Source organism: Mya arenaria, chromosome 3, assembly GCF_026914265.1.
Source record: "Mya arenaria isolate MELC-2E11 chromosome 3, ASM2691426v1".
In the NCBI taxonomy this organism is placed as follows: Eukaryota; Metazoa; Mollusca; class Bivalvia; order Myida; family Myidae; genus Mya; species Mya arenaria.
In genome coordinates, this window is record NC_069124.1 from 77698676 (window position 1) to 77726171 (window position 27496).

The following is a 27496-nucleotide window of genomic DNA, read 5'->3' on the forward strand; positions in this document are numbered from 1 at the left end:
TGTCGATCATAGCGTTAGTGTCAATGCGGATGTTACAATGTCAAGTGATTGGAGTATCGAAGTAATCATTAGTATTGTTGTATTATCATAGAAGAGTGAGCAGCGATATAGCAGGCAATTGTCGCATTAATGTATAGTGTCGTGTATGGATTCTGTGACGAGTTTTGTTAAAGCTCATCAGAAAGCATAACAGTCAAATTTAGGGAAATTGTGTTTTCATGGCAACCAACTACGGAACTCAGGGCACGAATTAAAGAGAAAAATATTAATGAGGCGCACGATATTAGAAAAAGAGGAGTGAACGGAGCATGCGTGAAACACTTGAAATTGTCGTATACGCTGAGCGCTAATACCTTCTGGAATTACTCTTGGATCTACTTTTGTCGCTGTTTGCGCTTTTTATAAAATATATAAAACAAAACATTTGAGGTCAACAGATGCTTTTAAAATGAATGTTCACATACAGTAGCGATGCTATCTATGAAACAAAGGGGACATGTCCGCTTCCTTATCTTTAAATTCCGTTGCGTGCTTTCAATATCAGAGATTTCTACGGTCATTCTTTGATAAACGATCGTCAGACCGTTGTAAGTTTTACTTCTGATAGACTATTGTTTTGATATGAGTCCCATTTTCGCGATATGTGCAATATGTTTAGCAGTTCTACCGGAAGTGAGCACAACTGAGCCCGAGTACACGAACACGTGGGCGGTGGAGATCCCAGGGGGCCCGGATGTAGCTGCCCTCATCGCCGCGCAGTATGGATATGAGATTGTCAGACAGGTTTGAATCTCACACATTTCCATCTTATTAACAGGTTTCTGATTTTGATATTTCTCAATTAATATTATTAATAATAGCACGTCTAATTTGTGAAGAATGCGTTTTATCTTGAAAAGGAACATACTGTTGTTAGCCAATTGAATATTTATGAAAAAATAATACCATCTTATGCTAGAATTAATATTATTGATATTAGCACGTCTAACTTGTGAAATGTGAGTGTTGTCTTGAAAAGGAACATAATGTTGTTAGCCAATTAAATATTTATGCAAAAATAATACCGTCTTATGTTAGAATTAAAATTATTAATATTAGTACGTCTAATTTGTGAAATGTGAGTTTTGTTTTGAAAAGGAATACAATGTAATTAGCCAATTAAATATTTATAAAAGAATAATACCATCTTACGTTAGAATCAATGAATACGATTCCACTAATGGCCAGTCAGATCTTACAGCCTCTATCATACGTGATATGCATTATTTATTTCTTTATTATAATCTATCTCGGTAGTAATGAAAGGTGCAAGCTAGAGCTCATGCAATCATTAGAGTAAACAGCCCGGTATATCTGACAATATCCTGTTTGTCCATGTAATGGCTCGAGTGCAATCGGTGTTTATCTAGGAGGAGAACGCCAATCAACAACATGGTCGGTCGTCGTCATATTGAGCCATATTACGTGTCTGTCCATTGACAATTATTGTTATGGCTGCTCAATTATGAAATATCGTCATTGCACTAGCTATCACATGCATCGGCTATCTGAATTCTAACATAGCATTTGCTTAAATCAGACCCTGGTATTGTTTGAATTGCATTTGAACATGTGCCACAACTTGCTAAATCTATCGCATAGTAATGTTAAAGTCATCATACACGACACAGGTTTGGTTGATTTTGTTTTATTTCCTGAGACTGAAATATAAATTGTCTATGAAATACAAGGGAAATTTTAAAATGTTTTTTTCCATATACTTACCACAACGTCCCAGTGTGGTCTTTTGGTGATTTGTTTCGAAATAAAAATATATTAAAATGACTACCTCAAATTAAATAAAAGCAATGCTCAAAATGAAACAATACGATGATGTTGAGACAGGCACACACGTATGCGTGCAGCATTTCTGTGGTTCCTGAAAGCAAATATCTGAAAGAAAATCTTCCTTCATAAAGTGTGTCCAACCCATCATGTTATACTATAAACCACGTATAATCATTTACTAAACAATTTTAATATGTGTTGTATCGAAAATAACTTTTAATGTTTACAATAATTTTTCAACCTACGACAATGCATTGTTTTTAAAAATATCCGTCGATTAATTTCAAACATTATTATTGAATGATAAGCCATTAATAACTTCCTAAAAATGCATTTATGGAAAATATTTATTACTGAAAACAAGTTTGTAACCATGTATTAACTAGCTGAACACGCAAAAATGTTAAATGATTGGTGAGTGCTAAAATATTTACAACGATCTACTATTCCCTCATAAGGTAGAAATACCGTGTTTTCAGCATCTTTCTTTCAAATAAAACTCGGTATCATTCATAAAAACCATTGTTTTCGACATCTGTACATCCTTTTTGATATAGTAAAACGATTGTATGAATTGCGGTATATCTTTTTTGGGAGTAAGAGTGCATCTTTGAACACTTTCTTTCCAAATTTGACATTATACGGTACATGCATTAATTTTGATTGTACACAAATGGGAAGACTTCTTTTATTTTTTGTCAAGAACTACCAAGGGAAAGAATTCAAACTCAGAATGCCTTTATTTATGATGAGCTATGTGGAACCTCATTGTTAAGTTAACGAGCTGTAAATGGTATTAGATCTTGGCTGAAAATAGTGAAATCATAATTTATAAACTATTTAATATGTTAGAATTTTGTATGATGAAATGTGTACAGAATTAAATAGACACAATTTTTAAGCAGAGAGTTACGGAAATATTTATACAATTTTGAGCTCAGAATTAGAAGTCTAGTAGTGCAGGAAGATATGTGTTGATAACATTTTTTAAGTCTTACCTTGACGGTAATATTTTGCTCAATATAGAATTGCTTTATTGAGAATAAGTGTATCTACATATTACAAGAAGAGGCAGGAAGATTACATACGCCAGTAGCTAGTTATTCCATATTTATACAGAAAGAAAATGCCATTTGTCAGGGCGTACAATGTCAATATTTTTTGCTGAATTTTAAGTGTGGGACATGTTCATTACGGAACAAAATGGTGGAGTCTTTTACTATTTTTTAAACAAACGGAAACTCATAAGGCTGGTCACGTTTCGTCTGTATTCAAAAAGTATTCCAATAAACCAATTTGTATACGTTATTAAGTTTTAAAAAAGTCTTCATTAAAATTAAACGTTGAATTTTCATAAAAAAATCTCCAGAAAGACAATAACTTATAACACATAATATCTTTTCTTGAAGTATAATATTCTCGGTTGCTTATTTTTATTAGACTTGATTTGTGTTTCTTTTTAACTTAAACTTCAATTTTCTCAATATGTTTTCCTGTTACATGTACCACATAGTTCTAATGAAATCGAATGTATAATTAATATCAATTAAAAATGTTAGCTCCTGCCGCAGTATTAAAAAATCGAGATGACACAGTTATAAGACCGCGCTTGTATTCATTAATGCACTAAAATACGTTTGCATCCTCAAACTGAATTTAGAAGTTTAGGTACTTTCAACATTATAAAAACTATCTGTGAAAAACAAAACATCGAAAACGTGTAGACCAGACAACACGATATCATGGTAAACTACGCAACATGATAGCATGGTAGACAAAACAACATGATAGCATGGTAGACAAAACAACATGATAGCATGATAGAAAAGACAACGTGATAGCATAGATAACATTATAATATGATAGACAAGACAACATGATCATATCATAGACAAGACAACATGATCATATGATAGGCTAGACCAAGCGGTAATATGATAGACAAGACAACACGGTATCATGATAGACAAGACAACATGATATCATGTTAGAAAAGACAGCATGATAACATAATGGACACGAAAATACGATAGCATAATAGACAAGACACCAAGGTATCATGATTGACAAGACACGTTAGCATGATAGACACGACATAACGAAAGCATGGTAGACAAAATAATACGATAGCATGAGAGCCAGGACAACACGATAGCATGATATACAAAATATCACAATACTAGTATATACATGACAACAGGGTATCATGATAGAAAAGACAACAGGATAGCATGATAGAGAAAACACCACGATTACATCAAAGACAAGACAACACGACAGATGTTAGACAATACATCGCGTAAGCAACATAGACAAGACAACACGGTATCATGATAGACAAGACAACACGATAACACGGTAGACAAGACAACACGAATCCATGATACACAGGGCATTCCAGCGATTGAATGTTATACAACACAACACGATAGCATGCTAGACAAAACAGCTCGATGGCATGATAGGGAAAACAACATGGGAGCATGCTAGACAAGAGAATAAGAGAGTTTGGTATACATATACAACACGAGAGCATAAAAAACAAGACAACGGGAAAGCATGGTAGACAATAGACTATTATAGCATTATAGAAAAGATAACTTTATATCATGATAGACAGGACAGCACAATAGCATAGTAGAAAATCAACACGATACAATAATAGACAAGACAACACAATATCCCTATGGACAAGACAGCACAAAAGCATGATAGACAAGACATGACGATAGCATGATAGAAAAGACAACACGGTGGCTTGATACACAGGGCAACATGCCAGATTGGTATACCAACCAGCACGATCAAATGATATACAAGACAACTCGTTGGGACGATGGGAAAGACTCGATGATATGATAGGAAAGACATCATTTGAGCAGAGCATGATAGATAAGAGAACCTGAGAGCAAAAAAAAATCGCATGGTAGACTAAACTACATGATAGCATGATAAACAAAGAGAACATGAGAGTATGATAATCAAATACAACATTAGAGAATAACAAATGTCACCTGGTAGACAAAACATGAGAGCATGATAAACAGGACAACGCGCATGATATTTAAAACAACATGAGGGCATGACAGACAAGACAACATGATAACATGATTAACAAGACAACATAATAGCATGGAAGATAAAACAACGCGATAGCATGGTAGACAAGACAACATGATAGTATGATATACAAGACAACACAATAGCATGTTAAACAACTCAATTTAATATCATAATAAAAATACATCATGAGGGCATGATACACAGGACAACATGACAGCATAATAAACAAGACATGATAACATGCCAGACAAAATGATATTATAGTACGGTTAACAGGATAACATGAAAGCGGGATAGTCAAGACAACATGATGGCATGTTAAACAAGACAGCATGAGAACATAATGTACAAAACAACGTGATAGCGTGGTACACATTATTTCAGCTTGATAAAAAAGACATCATAACAGCATGATAACATAATAGGCAAGACATCACGATAGCATGATAGGCAAGACATCACGATAGCATAATAGACAATACATCACGATAGCATGATAGGCAAGACATCACGATAGCATAATAGACAGTATATCACGGTAGCATGAAAGACACGACAGCACGATGTCATGATCAACAAGACAACATGACAGCATGGTAAACAAGACAACACGATAACACGGTGGACAATACAACATGATGAGAGCACACGACATAATAACAGCATTATAAACAAGACTTTATGAAATCATGATGAACAAGACAGTATAAAAGCATGGTTAACAAGACAACACGATAAAATAGTGGACAAGACAACACGACAACATTATAGAAAAGACAACACGATTGTATGCTAAACAATTCATCCTGATACCATGATATACAAGACATTATGAAAGCATGGTAAACAAGACAACAGAAAAAATAACAGACAAGACAACACGACAGCATTATAGAAAAGACAACACGATTGCGTGATAGACAATACAACTTTATGGCATGATAGATAAGGCAACATGATAGCATGGTAGAAAGGGCAACATGATAGCATGGTAGACACGTCAACATGATATCATGGTATATAAGACAACATGGTGGCATAGTAGACTAGACAACATATGAACATTATAGACAAGACAACATTATAGCATAGTAGAAACGACAACATGAAATCATGATAGACAAGACAACATATGAGCATGGTAGACTAGACAACATGATATCATGATAGACAAGACAACATATGAGCATGGTAGACAATACAACATGACAGCATGATAGACAATACAACATGATATCATGATAAACAAGACAACAAATGAGCATGGTAGTCAAGACAACATATGAGCATGGTCGACAAGACAATATATGAGCATGGTAGACAAGACAACATGATAGCATGATATACAAGACAACATGATATCATGATAGACAAGACAACATATGAGCATGGTATACAATACAACATGATAGCATGGTAGACATGACAACATGATAGCATGGTAGACAAGACAACATGACAGCATGATAGACAAGACAACATATGAGCATGGTATACAAGACAGCATATGAGCATGGAAGACAAGACAACATGATATCATGGTAGACAAGACAACATGATATCATGATAGACAAGACAACATATGAGCATGGTAGACAAGACAACATATGAGCATGGTAGACAAGACAAAATGATATGACTACCTGAGACGACACAAAGAAGACACAAAGACGAACTAAATAAACACGAAAACGATTAACACAATCAGAGTTATATAAGTTTATAAATTAAGGGTCACCGCCAGGGAATGCTCGATGAAAATCCTTTGAATATTACTTGGGAGAAAGGGCTGCTTTTCTAAATAAACCAAAGCAATTGTGTATGTGAATAGATGTTTTTTAATATGAAAATCTGAACAAATCGAATTGAATATTCATTAGCATAACATTGCGTGCAAGAGGCAACAGCTGTAATCCAACACTGGTGAATATGGGATGGTTTCATTATTGTAATACAAATATACTCCTCGTGACATGTTAAAACATTTTAGTCCCTATCCTTGGAATTTATTTCGTAAAAATATCGACCTCGCATAATTGATAGAATGTTTTCTTTATAAGAATTCACTGTATTGATCTTATACATACAGTATGTATAACATTAGTAAAAATCATATTTAAATTGTGTTTACATAATTATATACAAATTATTTCAAGTAATTTAACATACAGACATTTGTATCAAAATACAGGCATATTGAATTCAGTTTTACGGTTCATGTTTCGGGTTTCGTTCTTTAAATAAAGCAAAAAATTCGAATTCTGATTGCAAGTTTTCCTCTCACAGTGATCAATGTTTTACTACATAAACGGATAGTTATTTAAAGGAATTACAATGTTTTCCCGCGATTCCCCTTTGCAGCGCTTAAACACGTTCTGTTTCGGCCAAAATGATACGACGAAAGATTATCTGACAGGCCCTAAATAAACAATGTGCATAATGCGTACAGTTAAATTACTAGTAATATAATTTGCGTAGATTTATGCAGAACACTTTTGAAACATTTTCATATATTCAACACTGAGACTTAAAATAGATATACCTGACTGAAACATAGAATTGTTATTGCGGTGTCGTCTAGATTATATATTTGCTTTACCAGAAAAAGCACTAGAACTGCCGATTTAGGATGTATGAAGAATGATCAGGGCAAAATCGCCATCGACGGACTGTCTACACCGGATGCATTCAATATGACAAAGGGACGCCATAGTACCAATTGGGTCGAATTCACAGTTAATAGGAAAAAAGCTAACAATGCACACCGTGGTTATGCAACACGGATACTTTGGCGATGGGCACTCCACAAATGACGATTAGATTCACCATTAAGCGAGTTAAAATGGACAATCTACGATTCGATGACAGATGATATAAACATAGAAGGTGCACAGATTGTGATGTGCCACCGGTGGGGATCGAACTCAACCATCTTGAACACCACACAGACCGCTTCGCTTCAGGCGCTAACTCAAAACAAGATAGTTAAGTGCCCCATTGTGGTCAATTTACAAAGACGTTTCACGAATATGCCGTAAGCGGCGCGTACACTAAAACGCCGACTCGATGTACATGGCGATATGGTTATATATGGCCGGCGACATGGAGGCGTTGTACATGACGATATGGTTTATATGGCCGGCGACATAGAGGCGTTGACAGTTAAGTTTGGTGTCTGGCTGGCTTTAACACTGCCGGGCTCATCCGTGTAGTTTGCATTGAATTGTAGGAACGAAGATGCCGACGATAGCCAGATTCATACCCGTCATAGCCAGGATCATACCCTTCATAGCCAGGATCATACCCGTCATAGCCAGGATCATACCCTTCATAGCCAGGATCATACCCGTCATAGCCAGGATCATACCCGTCATAGCCAGGATCATACCCGTCATAGCCAGGATCATACCCGTCATACCCAGGATCATACCCGTCATAGCCAGGATCATACCCGTCATAGCCAGGATCATACCCGTCATAGCCAGGATCATACCCGTCATAGCCAGGATCATACCCGTCAAAAGCGACGGTATCAAACGTGATTGACAGTACATCATTGCGGGATGACACAATCACGACCATAGGAACAAGAAACAACGATCAGGCAGCACAACGGCGTATATAAAGACGGAATGTAGCGAAATATTCCAAACAGAATTACCGAACGGACACTATGTTAAAAAGTGATTGGCAATGAGATTACAAAGGTACGAGGGATGATCCAAAATAGCATTTTCTCATACGATGATAGTAAACCACGATAGAAATGAAATTCACAATGGGAAGTCTGACTAAAATATTATGTTTTGCTCTGTACTGTTACCCATAAAATTCATCAAAATTTACCATTACAAGTGTGCTTTTCGCAGATTGCCCAAGGGAAGATTTCCATACACTCCCCCTTAAATTGCATGAACTGGTCCTACCGAACTGGACACCCAACATTGCAAATACCCAAGTCGTATACAACAACCGGAATGATATATATGTATACGACTTCATGTAACCAGCGATATCGTTTCGCCCGTACTTACTACCAATACCCTGAAAAATAGAATCTAACCAATGACGTTAAGCGCTGTTTTGGTGTCTTCCTTTTTCGACTGGCGGCCATATTTATATCGTTAGGTAGGGTCAATGTTGGTGGACCATGGGTAGATAGGGGCGATATATTATTAACGCCGTGCAATTTTTAGCCATATGAATGGATTAATACACCTTTTTGAGGTCGTTACCATCCGCAAAGGCCCGCAAAAATGGTTAACAGCCCGAGTGCGTAGCACTAGACATTACACAAATGTTGATATTTGCTCAAAAATCGTGTTTGGAGACCATTTTTTCATTAGCGTTAACAACGCAAATAATCACTTAACAAATTACAGCTTTGTTGTTGCGTGATTAGTTGATTGACATAATCAATATTATCAATGTATTGTTAAGAGGTCAAAATATCTCCAAATTTAGTACGGATGGCATTGAGTTTTGGGCGTCGATTTTTGTTTAAATCTTGACTTTACCGGCGTGGGTTCGAGCCCCACTAAACCAAAATACTTTTTATACTATAACTGTACGTTTCTGCAATTTCGATATCGTTGAGAAAATAATGATAAAATAAGTGTTTTCGGACGCATAACCAGGAAAATCATGTTTTTGTCCAAAAGGATGAGCGAGTCTTTAAGTGACAGTTATCTTTTTGTCGACACTTTCGCTATTAGAGAGACGTTAATGTGACAGACCAAAAACAACCAGGAGATTATTTAATGGTTCGTTTACTGACCAAACAGAGAGCTGGCCTTTAAAACAGAGAGCTGGCCTTTAAAACAGGGAGCTGGCCTTTAAAACAGAGAGCTGGCCTTTAAAACAGAAAGCTGGCCTTTAAAAGGTTGTTTTAACTTCTGCATGGTAAACAACTTAAACACATGATATGTCCTGTACGAAATTAGTATCTAATTGGATTGGATTCATCTCAATACATTATATATAGAAATATGACTGCACATGTTGCCTAAGCTTAATGTGGAATACACGTAAATATGTATATTCATAAATCAATAACATCAGGCGGAAAATAATTAAATAGAAAACTAAATTTTATTCGCTATGGTTATATCCTCTAACATTGTCAATCAATTTCAACGCCGAATGTTACGTCTTAAATATGATTTTCAAATAATATGTCTTCTCAAAAATGGTGACATAAATGAAAATGAACAAGATCAATTTCACATGTTTATCACTATGCCAACGAATCACCATATATCTTGTACTTCCTTGGTCCCAGTTTTTTCCTCTTCCGCTACATGCGTTGAGCGTTTAACGTATCGACTGGCTAACGTCACGCTAAACGAACTCAAAACAACGTATCAAACGCTTGCCGGATCGATTTCTGCCTCGCTAATCACATCCAGTACTAAACGATGATGTATTTAATAATGAATGCGCAATAGTTCGTCATAATTAACTTAAACATACTGAATTGATATAAAAATAAAGGAACTAAAAAATCATTTTACTATTCACCTGCAGCCAATTGTATGCGCCTATAAGTTATCTCCAAAGATTCTCTTTCGGCTAGTTTGCACAGTGTAATTGTTTGATTGGAAAGACTAGTCACCAATAAACATTTCAAATACATTTGACCAAACGAAATGCGTAACTAGTTATGCAGTTGCCGAGACTGAATATATTCATTGATTGTCGTTAAGTTTTATTTCGCGCGCTTTTCTTATTTATTGATTTATTAGTATTCGTTTATCACGAAGTTATGTTTTTTTGTGAAAGACATCGGTTAATGATCTAAAAAAAAATGAAAATAATGGTAATCAGCCTTCTTTAATCAGAATCATCTTAGGTTAGAATCTATAAGCAGACAGTGTAAGTTCACTAATATTCTTGATTTCATAATTTAATTAAATCTAACAAGTACTTTATTGTTTTGTAATAAAATATGGAGCTTATTACCATTATCAGTTTATGGTCCAAAATATAGTGTTTCAAACCGTTGCAGCTGTTTGTTTTAATTTGTAAATTATATGTGTATGCAATGGATTCATGTGGACAAATATTAATACAACGAGTTTACAGAAAAACAACAGCTTTTTCACAAGAAAAGCTCAGGTGCCGAATTCAAAAAGCATCTTAGTGAACATTAGCAATTAGAATTGTTTCAAATCCTGATTGTTATTTGTTTTACCAAAGTGCATCAAAATAAGGTAATTTAATACAAACTTGTTATAGCTGTATATGTGCAAAATGAAACACAATAAAACATGTATCCTAGCTCTGTACTGTACTATTTTTTGTAAGAACAGTCAATGAAGAACCTTTAACGCTATCGTTTCAATGCGCACTTAAGGCAAAAAAGTAAATGTAGTTTTAATGAATAAATTGCAGTTTTTGTCTTGAAACGCTCTTGTATCATCCGTCACAATACGAGAAACAAGAGCTTCCATTAAAATCCATCTACATGACTTCAGAGATAACGGGCTTTCTATTAATAGTGTAACGAATCTATATCAGGAATCAATCTCTCTGTATATCCCCCCCCCCCCCCCCTCTTCATATTATCATACATAATTACAATGCGTCAAGTTTCTAATAAGGATTAAATAGTATCCGAACTATGTAATGTGTTTACGAAGCTGCATTTCTTTCTTGTACGGCACTATCCATTATTGAGGAGACAACACGACATCATTTTAGAACATGATGGGATTCTAGTTTTTGTTCGAGAGGAAGACAACTTCAAAAAAACAACATATTAGATCTAAAAGGTTTTCGATTAGTCATCACACAACAACCTCTGTTATTGTTGTTGTTGTTCTTTCCGGAAAGATTTTTTTAAAACCATGTTATCAACGACCTAATCTCCCTTGTGTTTACTTTGAACATGTTTTAAAAGTGTTCGCTAATGTGTAGCTCATGTCTAACTTACATGTACTGTAGAACAAAGGGTGTGTTTTTTGTTGAAGTTCTCCTTGTTTTTTTGGTTTGTTTTTTATATATTTCTACATGAAATTTGAAGACTGAATATGTAGTTTTGGATCTCGCAAATGACACTTATAATTGTACAGGAATGTTTTGGGAATTTACTCTTTAAGCGCAAAGTTGACTTTCATACATACAAACCATTGATTTTTCAATAAAAAAACATAATACGTATATGGACTTTCTCAAGGCTTTGAAACAATTGGTTGGTCCAATTTGACGAAATCTAGATGTTTAGCTTTTCCTACTTGGAGGCTGCAGGAGTTGAAAAGACAAACTCCGACGTAAAAAGAGATTTTATAACGTTGAAGTAAAAAAAAATCGTTAAGAATTCAGGAAAGACTGCAAAAGGCTAAAAAAGCATTTTTTTTCTATGGCTGCACAGGGTGTCCACCCTTTCGGAGTGAACCCTTTGGTAAGCGCTGATCTTTACAAGAAAATAATCAAGCCTATAGCTCTTTATGGTTGTGAATTATGGTGCAACCTTACTGCGCATAACTTATACGCAGATCATTCATATCCTGTAACACTACCATAAAGTATGGTTTTATTCCAGATATTTGTAACACACTCTGTAAATACGATCTTCATTCAGTTATTAACAATGTTTTAGTAGATCCGACAACATTGCCGAGTAAGTATGTATGGAAAAGAACTGTCAAGCAATTAGTATATAGATACGAGACTGAAATGTGGAGATACAGAATTATGACAGACTCTGACTTTGCTCGCTTCAGAATTTTACAACCAACTATCTCTCCGTCAATTGTGTATAGGACGTGTTGTCGTGCTGCTCAGAGAAACATTATGCACGAGGTTGCAAAACAATGGTGTCGCAGCTGTCGACTTGACTCTCTAACACTTTGTCAAATCTGTAATGTCCAAACCACGGACAAAATTGTTCACCTAGTCAGTGAATGTGCAGCAACAACTGAATTGCGAACTAAATATGTGTGCGCTATTTCATGTTTCGGCAATCAGTTTGTATCAGAAATACTTCAATTGGACGAATCCATGTTTACTATGAAACTGATGGGTGCACCTTTAGCGCCACTGCTTGACAATAATGACAATAAGGACTTTCTCCTGATATCGTTCCAATTTATTAGTGACTGTCTGTCATGTGTGTAAATTGTTACGAACATATTGTATTGCTGTATGATGACGATGCCCACTAATTGGGATTATGTATGGTCACACGTTATTAGTAATAGTTATTATTATTATTTATTTGTAATTACACATTGCTGATATGTTTCTTTGAAATGCTTTAGAAATTAGATATATATATTTGTACATATGTATGCATATCTCCTTTTAGGAGGAAATAATGATTTTGATTTGATTGATTCATACTTTTAAAAACAACAATCAACAATTAACCCGAGGTGGTTATTTTCATACTTTTAAAAACAACAATCAGCAATTAACCCAAGGTGGTTATTTTCATACTTTTAAAAACAACAATCAGCAATTAACCCAAGGTGGTTATTTTCATACTTTTAAAAACAACAATCAACAATTAACCCAAGGTGGATATTTTCATACTTTTAAAAACAACAATCAGCAATTAACCCAAGGTGGTTATTTTCATACTTTTAAAAACAACAATCAGCAATTAACCCAAGGTGGTTATTTTCATACTTTTAAAAACAACAATCAGCAATTAACCCAAGGTGGTTATTTTCATACTTTTAAAAACAACAATCAGCAATTAACCCAAGGTGGTTATTTTCATATTCCAATTAAATTCTCTTTTCAAAATGTGAATATATTAAAAATAAAAATGCACATATTCACACGCATATATGTTAAATATGAGTACTAATTATAATTAATAGTTGATAATTTTCTTATGTGCTAAGAAATTACACGATATTCACTTTAATTTATATCATTGTGGTGATGTCAAGAATGTTTACACTAGAAGTTTTTTGTGCTGTAATATCGTTCGTTTCGTGTGTCTTTTTGTTGACTCGTGGTGCTGTAAAACATGATAATTGAGATGGCTTGTCAAATTAGTTTAGATAAAACCTTCAAACATTATCAATCGAGAAATTACTGTAAAAAAGGTATGAACAGTTGAAAAACTCTTCAAATATTAGAGTTAAGCGGTAATATTGCAGTTGAGGTCATTTGAATGCCACTGTTTTGTTGAGGCGCTTGGAACTGTCTCCAGTTTGACTGCGAAATACGCAGACCTTATTGAAACACCGTAAAAACCAAACCTGTTTTATTCCATCCATATGCTTGCCTACTTGCAGCTGAAGTCGTTTGATGATCACTACGTGTTGAGACACGTAGATGTTCCTCACCGTTCCAAACGCAGCTCCCACCAACACACGAAACGCCTCACACAAGACATGCGGGTACGTCCTAAAACATACGCAAGAGGTTATGCACCAGTAAATTGTAACCACGCCTCCTACCCCCAGGTCCGGGGTATAGCGGGGACTTTGACTTTAGGTCCAGCCAAGCCCGGGTAAAATCCCCGCTCTGCGGGGACGAACTGCTGGTATTACATGGCCAAATAACCCGCGCCCCAGGAACCCTAGGTAAGGCCCATTCCCCGCTATTTTTGGCACGAAGACAAAACCACCGCATTCACCCGGCACTGCGGGGCCACCTGGAAGGTAAAAACGAGGCACATTTCCCCGGCTATCCCCGGTTTACCACCGGACCTGGGGATGCTGCAAAAACACCAACAATATTATATGCAGTTATGTATAATGAAAATGATGCATGTGTATAGGAATATGTTTTGCTATATTCGTATGTCTGTTTCCTCAATTATTGTAGTTGATGTTGTTTATTGCATATTTTGCTAAACAAAGAACCACGGTTGACCAGGAAACGCTGTAAATAAAACAAATATCAGTCAACATTGACTAACACCCATTATAAAATAAGTATTTGGTATCTGTTATTGATTCCAAAGGTATACGCTGTAGCCCGTATATAGTATTTTAGAATCCCTTTTGACGTTGATAATTGCTAATTTTGTCGGTCCTCTGATGTCAGTAATATGCTATCAGTTTTCATTTACTCCGCGTTATTATCAAGTGACAAATTGCGTTAAAATATCTGAAAACGCCTAGGGAGCGGGTAACATTAGAGGGATTGTAGAAAACAATTATCTCTGCTAATTTGAAAATAAAGCACCTTGTCAACAAGACACCATCACTAATAAGAATCAATTTACTCATAACCTTCATTTAAAGACAACGCGATATATCAGTGAGGGACTATGGATGTGGTAAAAGAACCTCTACGACATGTTAACAATGCTCTCATTGGCAACGTCCAATAGTTTGAAAAAAAATTAATGTAATGCACTTGATAGTGATAGAAAAGAAGCCAGATAAGATTATGTTTTTCCGGACAAAACGATCGGACCTTTAGATATGATACCGTTTGACGCACCGACGACGGTCTTATCTGTGTGTGCTGACAGCTTACATTGTTTGTGGTCCCCGTAATATCTTTGAATATGCCACCCTCGGTACCGACGCCCACTGTGGCTTTAGCGATCAGACTCATAAAACAACACTGGCAAAAGCCAGTATAGTTTGATATTCCTGTCGAAGTCTGAAAACTAACATTTGATAGATTAACTGCCCGCGATTCCCAATAACGGTAGCTTGACTTGTCATATCATTGCAATGCAATCCGGAAATAATGGGATTTGAGGAATAAAAGAGCCGCCTGAACGGAATGACAAAATCCGGCCAGTGATGAAAATTTAACCCGCATTTATCCCTAGAAAACACTTAACATTATCTGCCTTGACTTTATATGGCCTGTTTAGAGCCGGTCGCTAAATGCCGACTCTTTTTTACAAGAAAAAAATAATTACTTTTTTTTAAATATTGCGCAATTGTGTTCCAGAGCAAGATAACGATGTATGTTTGGTCATAGCTGTGCTCCAGTAGTGGCAGCCCCGGGTCCATAAGCTTTAATATAATTAGACATAAAACATTTAACATGGACTTTTTTGCAACTACAGTATACCATATCTCGACAATACAACACTATTATCATATTCGATCTAGTCGAGTACGACATTGCTTTTATTTCTGAAGTGAAATTCTATTTATCTCTATGACTCTATCAAAGTTTAATACAATTATTTATTGTTGCTGTTTCTTTCAGGTAAAATGGGCAGAGCAACAAAGTGTGAAGTCTCGCCACAAGCGCGACTATATGGTCCCATCTAAGGCAATGTTCAACGACCCTTTATGGCAGAAGCAATGGTACATTGTGAGTACAACAGATGTATGTATCATTTTGTAAAGATTCTCCCATCCCTGGTGTTGGCACCTTTCTCCCGGGCACAGGTAAATTGATGATGTGTTACTTTTATATTAGACAAAGGTCCTCTGAAGCTGGTTTAGTTAGTACTGGGTTTAAATGACAAGATTTTCGCTTGGGGACATTCACCATGGTGGACAAATATACTCAGGGACAAGTGTGTGCATATAAACGCAAACGCTCACTGGAATAAATTTTGCCTTTGGGTTAAATTTGTCCCGTGAGTATTTCACGTAAATCAAAAGCATCAATTGAATTTCGATTGTCGCATGGTTCTGCAGTAAATACTTCGACAAAAAAGAAATAGACAAAAATACAGAAAGGACTTTTAGATACAAATGTATAAATTACATCAAACGTATTGTCAAGAATCCACGGGAAATTGTTTCTTAAAAGGACTCACATGTTTGAATACATGTTATTAATGTCTAATTTAACTACATGTATACGTTTTTAATGGTTGGCTATTACACGCGTACTAAATGCCAGCTGAACCAATTATCGATAGTGAAAAGACAGTGAGCTGTCGATATTTCCGTGTTGCAGCCGTGTCTTTTGTTTATTTTTACATTCGATGATAGTATATTCCATGTGATATTTTAATTACATAGAGATATTTCGAAAATCGGAGAATGGTGTATGTACCGTGTAAGAACACTTTTACTGTAGGTTGGCTACGATTCTGTTTAAATTTGTTCCGATTTTTGGTACTAGAAACTTTTCTTTTTATAGAACTGTTATTTATAGTACTAACGTCGTTATATACCAAAACCTATGCGAAATACCAAAATGAAACCAATTCCGGAAACAGAAGGTTGTGTGTCGGTGTAGTTTTATATTGGCACAACCGACAAGTGGTGGAGCTGGCGTTTAGTAGTCCTGTTTTAGGTATTTCTTTGAAACCCACAAGAATAAAGTAATTGAGGGCTTAACTTTTAAATGCAATATATTTTTCGCCATATTTATTCCAGTGGGTTGTGGTGGTGATTTTTTTCAAGTCCCCGGTCCATTACCTGCACTGTGGTTTTTAAATACCATAAATGGTATGAGAAATAAGAGCCTCATCTAGATAATAGCATCTCTATGCAAATATACATCTTGGTTGTTAACGTTCCCTTGTAAACCACCATCACTCGGGACTTTTGACCGGTTCTGAGTATTCAAAATGTCCCAGTACTACATTCTAATGCCGTGCCCCAGGTGAGCTACTGGTACATTATGAACGTTTTTCTGTATAACGTGGAGCGGTATTGAACCAGGCACCTTCCTCACCATTAGCGAACTGAGCTGTTTATGAAGGTCTGCCCACGCCAATTTTTATGACTTAACCCCGCCGTGACGCCAACGATTTCTTAAGTAACATGAATTATAAGTGACAGCAACACTCAGTACCTTTTTACGCTCAAAATAATCATACCGAAATCATTGCATTCATGAAGTTTTCCTTAATATGGCATAATTAAAAGAATTTATAACTAGGGGAGACAATAAGTCTGTGGAAATAATTGTCACCAACGACCGATTACCACCAGTTAACAATTGTGCAAATATTCATCCCCAAAATGTTCATCTAGAGGAAGCATCTTGATCAATTTCACAAAAAATAGAAAGACATCAAAAAGTAGTAGTAATAGTAGTAGTAGTAGTAGTAGTAGTAGTAGTAGTAGTAGTAGTAGTAGTAGTAGTAGTTAGTAGTAGTAGTAGTAGTAGTAGTAGTAGTAGTAGTAGTAGTAGTAGTAGTAGTAGTTAGTAGTAGTAGCAGTAGCAGTAGCAGTAGCAGCAGCAGCAGCAGTAGCAGCAGCAGCAGCAGTAGCAGTAGTTAGTAGTAGTAGTAGCAGTAGCAGTAGCAGTAGCAGTAGTCCACAAAAAAAATGAAAAGAGTTTTATTTCAAGTAATGAGGGCAACAAATGATTCGTAGATTCTTTCAATTACGTACTAATCCATAATTGATTAAAATATAGCTCTTATTTAATTAATGAGCTCCTTAATTCAATTGTTGAGTGCATCAATTCGGCTAAATGTGAAACAACATTATGATATATCATTTGAATGATAATATAATAATAATGGAGATATCTCCAATTTAGTCAGAGAGGTCTCAAACTGATATGAAATATCTCTAAAAAAATTGAAGAGCTATTCAATTCAGTTGATATGGATATATCTTCAGTTGAATTGTAGAGCTCTTCAAATAATTTGGAAGAGACCTCTAATTCAATTGATGGTTATATAAATTAAATTGAAGAGGCCTTTATATTCTGAAGTGCTCTTAAAATAGTTGAGTTCATTTAGATTTGGTAATCCATAGTCGAGCAGTAGACGAGAGTCCTTCAAAAATGTATAACATATATGGTAAATATCATGACAATCACAATTGATACATACAATCTATATACTGTTACCCTCTTTAATATGTATGTGTGAGTATGCCAGGCATATATCTTTTTTATTTAAATGGCATGTTTTAAAAAGGGATTGGTACTTTGGATATTAAGAATTATTTTATCCATACTCTTTGTAACTCATTAATGATGTGGTCGTTTTGATTCCTACATGGCACATTTTCTATTTCTAAAGATAAAAATCATGGTTAATACATAGCTTAATGCTCAGTACATATTAAAATATATATTTATATAAAATTCATGTATACTTTAAACTCATTTCCATGTGTCTTGAAATATCCTTAGTAGAATGATTCTTGCATGAATATACTTGTAAGTGACATTAGAGGTTTGTTTTTGAAGTGTCTGCATGGTAATAGAATTGAATAGTGTTTACCATGAACTAATTTGTACATGTTCACCTCTGTAACTTATAGACTCCCAATATTTCAGTCCGATGGCCGGAACGGCAACACCGCGCTACCCAAGCTGGACTTGAATGTTGTCTCCGTGTGGAAAAAGAACATTACCGGAAAGGGTGTGGTCGTCTGCATTCTCGATGATGGTATACATGTGTACTCTTCGCTGTGATTCTCAACACTAGTTATGCTTTAAAGTAACAAAACGTGTATAGTCAAGATAAGTGAAGGTAACTTGCGCACAATTAGTATTGGATCTTTAACTGTGCCATGACTGTTATGGCATACGTTAGAATGCCACAGTGCCAATGGCAGTATTGTAGAGTGCTGGCATCATGCATGGTCATAGTTTTAATAACAATTACTGATTGCTCAGCTGCTATGGTATAAACGTCTACATAATATAATCATATAATATATATGAATATTTTCTTTCCAGGTTTAGAACACAACCATACAGATTTAAGTGCTAATTACGTAAGTCTACATTTGATATTTAAATTCTTCCTCGAATAGAAAACTAAATACCTGAAATCTACTTGTACCTAATTTTGTCTTTTTACCATATTATGTATGAAGTTCATATAGTAATCATGTTTCTGCTATAAAACAGTAAATGTCGTTTAATTGTTCACAGGAGCCAAAGGCCAGTTACGACCTAAATGACAATGATGCGGATCCCTTCCCACGCTACGACCCGACCAATGAAAATAAGTAATAAATTGCAATATCTGAAAAAAAAAACAATAATAATAATAATAATAATAATAATAATAATAATAATAATTATTATTATTATTATTATATGTAATCGTATCACGATTTGGATAAGAATGGCAACACAATCGAAAATGAAAATTTAATTCAAAGAAAAGCTTGACTGTAAGAAGTTGTCTAAACATTAAAAGCCATTGGTGAGAGCCATATTAACAACCTGTGCATGTAGAAGCATGTTCTATTTCATACATATATCAGTCATGAATATGTATAGTCGTTGTATACGTGTTTTATATGTTGCATGGGCTGGTGGCCTTTACATGGAAATAAATTCATTGATAGTGTTACTGTCATAGTCGGTGATTTCATAGGAATCGGTAAAATGAACGGTTACACACGTCTTGACTTACACACACATGATAGATCTTGTTATCATGCAGGCATGGTACGCGATGTGCCGGAGAAATATCAATGACGGCGAACAACGGCATGTGCGGCGTGGGCGTGGCCTACAACGCCAAAATAGCAGGTACGTCACGTGTAAGAGGACGGGAAATGAATGATCTTAGATAAATTCATACACAGTGCGGAAGTATCTAAAATAAACCGTTCGATTTCCCTTTAGATGTCGCATGCATTCGTAAAATAAGTTGTCTTGGATGAGACACAACCCGGCTTAAATATTAGGACCCACTTCCGACAGCATTAACATTTTCCATAGTTTACAATAAGCGGTTTGGATATCTAAATGAGTAGACTGAATCCGGATTACAACCAAAATGACATGCTGATGGTGCAAAGATTTAACCCCAACTCCAGTTTAGCACTTGGTGCTGACGGTGGAATAGCTCGGTTACGCTGGAGTGTTAATTGAATGTGTACCGTAGGCGCCGACGGTGGCGGTGGGTCAAAATACCGTGATTAGGAAAAATGTGATACTTTAAACCTGTTTCTTGTGCGTTACTTGTAACAGTACAGCATTAAATCACCTCTGTAATTGTATTCGGTATACGTTGTACCATGTCAAACTGGGGGAAGCAGTTGCAAAAAGTTCCATTGCAGAAAACAGATATTAAAATATCCCATTAACTTCATTCATGGACTATCTATAGAATAGCACTTGCAGACATGCACCTTCCAGACAAGCATTAAACAAAATATGCTTCCAATTTATGAAACATATTGAAAATGTTATACTCATCCTCCAGCGTCCACCCACGTTACGTTGGGAAAATGATGAATTTTGTTAATGTAGTACAAAATTTGTCTGTTTCCAACGAAATACATTTTAGCGTTGTTTTTCAAGTTTGGGTTTTATTTACCTTAAAGATGCACTCTTACTCACAAATAATATTTACCACATTTAATACTATTGTTTTAATATTCCAAAAAGGATAAACAATTGTCAAAAACAATGGTTCTTAAGAAGGGTACCGAGTTTTATTTGGAAGAAATGAGCATAAAACATGGTATTTCTACCTTATGAGACTATAGTACTCCGGAGACTGCAATAACTTTATCTATACTGAATTTTCTGTCATTATACGGATTGACCAGGCATCAAACTTTAACATTACAGCCAATACCACGATATAATAAAAAGTGCTTTGTGCATAACTTAACATATCCAACTTATTTCAATTTCCACATTCATCGATCTCTTCATGATCTGTTCCAGGAGTACGGATGCTGGACGGGACGGTAACGGACGAGGTTGAGGGGGATGCCCTGGCCATGGCGCTCGAGCACGTCGACGTCTACAGCGCTTCCTGGGGACCAAACGACGACGGCAAAACCGTAGAGGGGCCCGGAGCACTGGCATTGAAAGCGCTGAAGAAGGGCATCACTGAGGTACAGGTTATGTTTCACACGACATCATCTATTATCAAAGTTTTTACATCGGTCATTTTATCAATGTGTCCTTCTTGTGGTCGTTAGCGCCGATAGCGATTTGGTAAATGTTTCCCATTTGGACATTGCTTTGGAAATCAACACTGACAAGTAAGAATTAAAGCACTTCAAATCCACACCCATGTATATATTGAATAAAAAAATGAAATAACCTTTTCATATCTATCCAAACAGGGTCGAAATGGTAAGGGTGTTATCTATGCGTGGGCGTCCGGGAACGGCGGCCATTTGAAGGACAACTGCGACTGTGACGGCTACACCGGAAGTATCTACACAATCTCAATCAACAGCGCCTCCCAGCAGCAGCACACACCCTGGTACGCCGAAAAATGCGCGTCCACCATGGCCACGACATACTCCAGTGGCGCATACAATGACCAACGAATTGTAAGCATATTATTCTTTGTAATTTAGTAGAAGTAATACAATAGGAACCGACAATTAATCAAAGCACTGAAGGTGCGGAGGGCGTCTGCCAAGAACTTACGCTTTCATGCGTGCAATGTTAATGAATAAAGGGTGAAATGCCGGAAGACTAGAACAAAGTTGGTGGCGAGTATAAAAAGAGACATAGTATAACATAGTCACTTTAACCAACATAGTGAAGATATTGACAAGTACGAGATAGCACTGATAATATATAGTGTTGATTTATTTCCGCCAAAGTCGAATTTCGAATTTTTTAAGTAAATTTTGACAAGCACAACTGTGAGCAGTTTTACAATACATGACAGCGTTAGGGAAAATTAAATGTACATCACTGTGAGCGGAAAACAGCAGGATTGCTTGCACGTGCAGTGAAACGTGTCTTGAACGACACGTTTGTATAACGACATTCTTCTTATACCGACAATGTTATTTAGTGCATTATCTTTGTTTTGTATAGTTAACCGCCAACTGATAATACCGACAAGAAGTCGCACCAGTCGATGTCGTCCTTTCGTATATGCTTTATTATAAGTGTGGTCCGCACTTCGTAATATGACCTATTTCGTCAGCTATTTCGTCTGCAAGTTAGTGCGACCAATGGAAACTTTACATATGTTCTTGATAGTGATCGCACTAATCGAATTATATATTATTTTGATTTTTGCTTATATACATTTTAGTATAAAAGCTGCTAAAGTGTACTGCACTGATCATTTTTAGATGGAGTCTTTGCAAAAACATGGACCGAATTGGCCGCAACGTTTAACTTTTTAACATTTATAACATAGGACATTAAGGCGGGAAAAGTGAAGTTTGCTTTTGTATTGTAAGCACTCCTTTTAATGCGAAATCATTCCCCCTACACATGGTATCTACTCATTACAGTCAAATGTGGCACTATAACCGAATGCTTTAAAATTGGTACAATATTATCAGCAGTTATGTCTTTCGAAAGTGTGTATATGTATTAGTTACACAAAACAATTTCACTATTGATTTAGATGCATTTTTCTTTTATTTAACACGCCGAATTGATGCTTTGCATCCACGTGTTTCTTGTTTTCTGTTTTAGTGCAGCACGGACCTTCACAACGAGTGTACGCACGGACACACGGGCACTTCGGCCGCCGCCCCGCTAGCCGCGGCTATCTTCGCGCTTGTCCTTGAGGCCAAGTAAGCAAGCAAATGTATTTAAATTTCCTGACAGGAAATTGATTAAAACCAGCCAATGCTAGTAAAAAAGTGAAAACTACTGTGTATAATATGTTGTGTTAATTGTGTGTCTTAACTTTCAAGTGTACGGGTCTATGATTTTGTTATGAACGCTTTGTCAGAACACCGGCGCCCAGAAACACAATATATCAATTGCTATTTAATCAGACTGATATTGTTTAACCTTCAGTGCTGATGTGACGTGGCGAGACATGCAGCACATCGTCACTTGGACAGCGGAATATTCGTCGCTCAAAGACAACGACGGCTGGATGCAGAACGGTGCCGGCTTCATGGTAAACCCCAACTTTGGCTTCGGTCTCCTCAATGCCAACGCCATGGTGGAGCTGGCCGACCCCCGCACGTGGCGTCGCGTACCGGAGAAGATGATCTGCGTGGTCACTTCTATAAACTCCAACCTCCCCGTGTAAGTTCAACGTCACGTTATTATCCGTCAATTGTATGGTAGAGAATTAATGATCGATACTTATAGCTCGGCGGAAAATAAAAAAAATATGATGAAGTTAGCAAATGTGTGTATGCAAACATTAAAATATTTTGTAAATACTAATATAACTGAGACCCGTTGTACACGTGCAGTGAGGTGTCAAGCGGACAAGAACTGGAGGTAGTCATTCATAGCTCGGGATGCCGTGACCAGGCGAACAACGTGCGTTACCTGGAGCACATAGAACTCGTGCTAGACATGGAGTACTCCACGCGCGGAGACATTTCCATAGATCTCATCTCGCCTAAAGGTAACCCTCTGATCACCTTGGTCAAAAACGTGTTAGACGCTGTAGCTTTTAGTGTAATCATGCATCGATACAAAATACTTTTTCCGTTATCTGGTTCATTCTAGTCTATGTCGACAATTATTTCCCGGTAACGACTAGAAGCAAGTAGCAATGTACAAACTAACATATAGTCAAAATAAATGAATGCAAAGACACATTCCATCTTGGCTGGTTTTACTCCGGGTGTTCCCCCTTGCAGACACGCGGACGTTGCTGCTGTCAGTGCGGCCAAATGACCGGTCGACTGTGGGCTTTCAGAACTGGACGTTCATGTCCACCCACAACTGGGGCGAGGACCCACATGGTGAATGGAAACTCATCGTCAGGGACAAGGTACGCTTAGCGTCACCATGGAAGCTGGTGTGTCCAACTAAATGCGGTATCAATGAAAATGGTTTCAAAATCACGTTGCATTGAAGTGTATATTGTGAATTTTGTTTCCTTTAATTCAATTCCTTTCGTTTGATTTAGGTCACTGACCAAAATCAAAAATGCAACAAATGAATTCCACAGTTGTTGTTTTTTTCATATTATGTTTGCGTGCGTAGTATACTGTGTGTAGTTTCTCAGTAATACTGTTCGCGGTCTACTGTTTTGCAGTATTGTTTCTGCTACTTCTTGTTATTTTCCCACTATGTGACTTCGTGTGTACTTTTGTCGTGCCTCCAGGCTGGAGCCAATAACACGGGGCAGATCAACTCCTTGCAGCTGGTTCTGCACGGCACGCAGCAGCTCCCCTACCACGTGCTCCAGGCCGGGGGACGTCGCATCTACAACCACAACTATAATGACGTCATCGAAACTAGGATGGTATGTCCGAAAATCCTTACATGGAATTGTTAAAAAAATCTCAGTGTCTTAATTATTTCAACGTCATTACTTTCGAAGCACTCTGTTTAATATTTGATTCAGTATTCGTTTGTATACATAATTATGGATTACAAGTAAGTTTGTTGTTCACCCACAGTATAAAGGTCCATAATGACACTGTCCAGGTGCGTAGCAACTAGGGATTAACTATGATCGTGTTTTGTCAAATGTCGTAGTGGTTGTGTTGGTCTTACAAAATGACACGGCTTGAACTAGTGGTCAATGTTGACCATAATTAAAAATTATTGTGAAATAAAGTTAATAGTGCTCTGCTGACCATGTTTTTGGACATATAAACATTGCTTAAAATAACAGGTGACAGTCGGGGTCGTGCCAATTTTGAACAATCTTGGCACACACAAACTACACAAAACATTTCTGAGCTTGATATTTGTGTTCAAAACAGTACAGATTGTCCAAATTTCATTGCTGTAGCTTCGAAAATAAGAAAGTAGGTTAAAAAGTCATCCTTCAATGGTAACATTGATAGTTGATTGCGAAACTGTACTCATGGCCTTAATTCCAAATGGTCACTAGAATTCCATCCGAGGACAACATTGATATTTGTTTTCAAAACTGTACACATGGTAAAAATGTCATTAATGTAGTTCAAAAATAAGAAAAAAGGTCAAAAGATCACAGTCAATGTCATCCATAAAAAAAACATTGATAAACTATTTTCAAAACTGTACACATGGTCCAAATGTCATTGATGAAGTTTCAAAAATATGAAAGTAGGTCATAAGGAGTGGGGCTAGCTTTGACCCCATGGACATAATTTGAGCAAATTTGAAAGAGGGTCATCCTATGACGCCACATAACAAAAATCAAAGTTCCAAGCCTTGTCTTTTGAGACAAAACTATTTTCTTATACAAGTCTATAAAAAATACATAACCCCCTGGGCGATGCCAGTTTTGACCCATGGGCATTAACACTTGGTAGAAGACCACTATATGATACTACATACATGTACAAACTATCAAGGATCCCTAGTTGTATCAGGCAAAAGGAATTTTCTATACAAGTCTTTGGCAAACTTGTGACCCTGGGGTGTGGCCAGCTTCGATCACTGGGGTATAATTTGAACAATCTTGGAAGAGGGCCATCATATGAAGCCACAAACCAAATATCAAAGGTCTGGGGCTAGTGGCTAGAGATAAAAAAATTATCAAGTTTGTTTTTCTTATATGAGTCTTAGGAAACGTGTAAGCCCAGGGGCGGGCAGCTTTAATCAAATGGGCACAATTCGAACAAACTTGATAGAGGACTACTATTTGATGCTACATAAAATATAACAAGGGTATGGACCTATTGGTTTCAGACAAGAAGTATTTCAAAGAGTTCCCTATATAAGTCTATAGGAAACTTGTAATCGAAGGGGTATAACTTTAAAAAAAAAACTTAAGAGCCACCATATCATGCTAGACACCAAATATCAAGGGTCTGGGCCTAGCGGTTTCCGACAATAAGTTTTCCCTATATATGTATACAAGAACCTTGTGAACCCTGTTTTTTTTGTCAATATTTTATTTAAAATTTGTGTTTTCAGTTGCCATGGCAACTAGTTTTTGCATAACAATAGCTTACCTTAAGCACTTTGTGCTCAGGTGAGCTTAAAATATGATCAGTTGTGCTCGACAATTTCAATGTAAAATATCTTTCATCTTTACCCATTCCAGTTTTAATTGCAGATTTGTACTTTAAAGGGGCTGTCTCAAAGATGATAAAATAGAAGAAAAAAAAATGTCGAAAAATGACATAAAACTGAACATCGATGTGTACAACGCGTTGAAACTTACTAACTGAAGTACCACATAGTTTACAATTTATTTAAGTTCAGCAGTTATTTCGTATTTTTCCATTAAAAAAGATTACTGGGTATGTCTACCAGGTAAAATTCATTCCTTATGCGTGATTGGCTAGTCGGTGTTATCACGTGATATTACCGAGGTAGGTGTATAGCTTAATTATGTCACCCGATTAGAGTAAGCCTTAATAGCTCAGTTAGTAAGATGTTGGACTACAATTTTGGCGACGCTGGTTCGAACCCGATTACCGACACAATTTTTTTTTTTACATTTTGGTACTTTTTTTTACAATTATGATATCAAAGCGTAACACATTCTATTAGATAATTGTCCTGAGATTCGTTACAGAAAAAACTGTTTTTGGTGCCAATCTGACACAGTCCCTTTAACTGTTACTTTTATATTTGGAAGCGAAGTGTAGGCCCCGCCCTTCAGTACCAATATTTGGCAGTACCGTGCAATGCAAAGCAAAGTGTGTTTACCAATTTAATAAAATTTTCTTTTAATTTCAGTCAAAAAATAAAAATCTAGAGAAGCTCAACGAAGAGCTGGGTGAACTCCGGCGGATCATCGCAAATCACATGTAAACTGGTGCAATCACATGTTATTTATTTTAAATAAAGTTTAAAATGCGTTGCAACTGCTTTGGTTCTTACTTTTGACATTGTCTTAGACACAAAAAAATCGGGCATAACAGCGCCAAGTAATTACAACTTGTCTACACTTATCTTACACGGTCAGATGCATGAGAGACGTCAC

At 36.4% G+C, this 27496-nt stretch overlaps 1 protein-coding gene across 1 annotated transcript; it reads left to right on the forward strand.

The window, feature by feature from the left end:
- Nucleotides 1-27377, forward strand: LOC128227950 (neuroendocrine convertase 1-like). Its single transcript, XM_052938935.1, has 15 exons — nt 1-783; nt 14142-14246; nt 16030-16152; nt 19027-19138; nt 19432-19469; nt 19630-19706; nt 20150-20238; nt 21388-21560; nt 21795-22007; nt 23122-23222; nt 23452-23688; nt 23862-24019; nt 24258-24391; nt 24728-24868; nt 27250-27377. Exons 1-15 carry the CDS (start codon nt 622-624, stop codon nt 27322-27324), a joined length of 1938 nt encoding a protein of 645 aa, XP_052794895.1. The 5' UTR covers nt 1-621; the 3' UTR covers nt 27325-27377.
- Nucleotides 27378-27496: the final 119 nt, after the last annotated feature.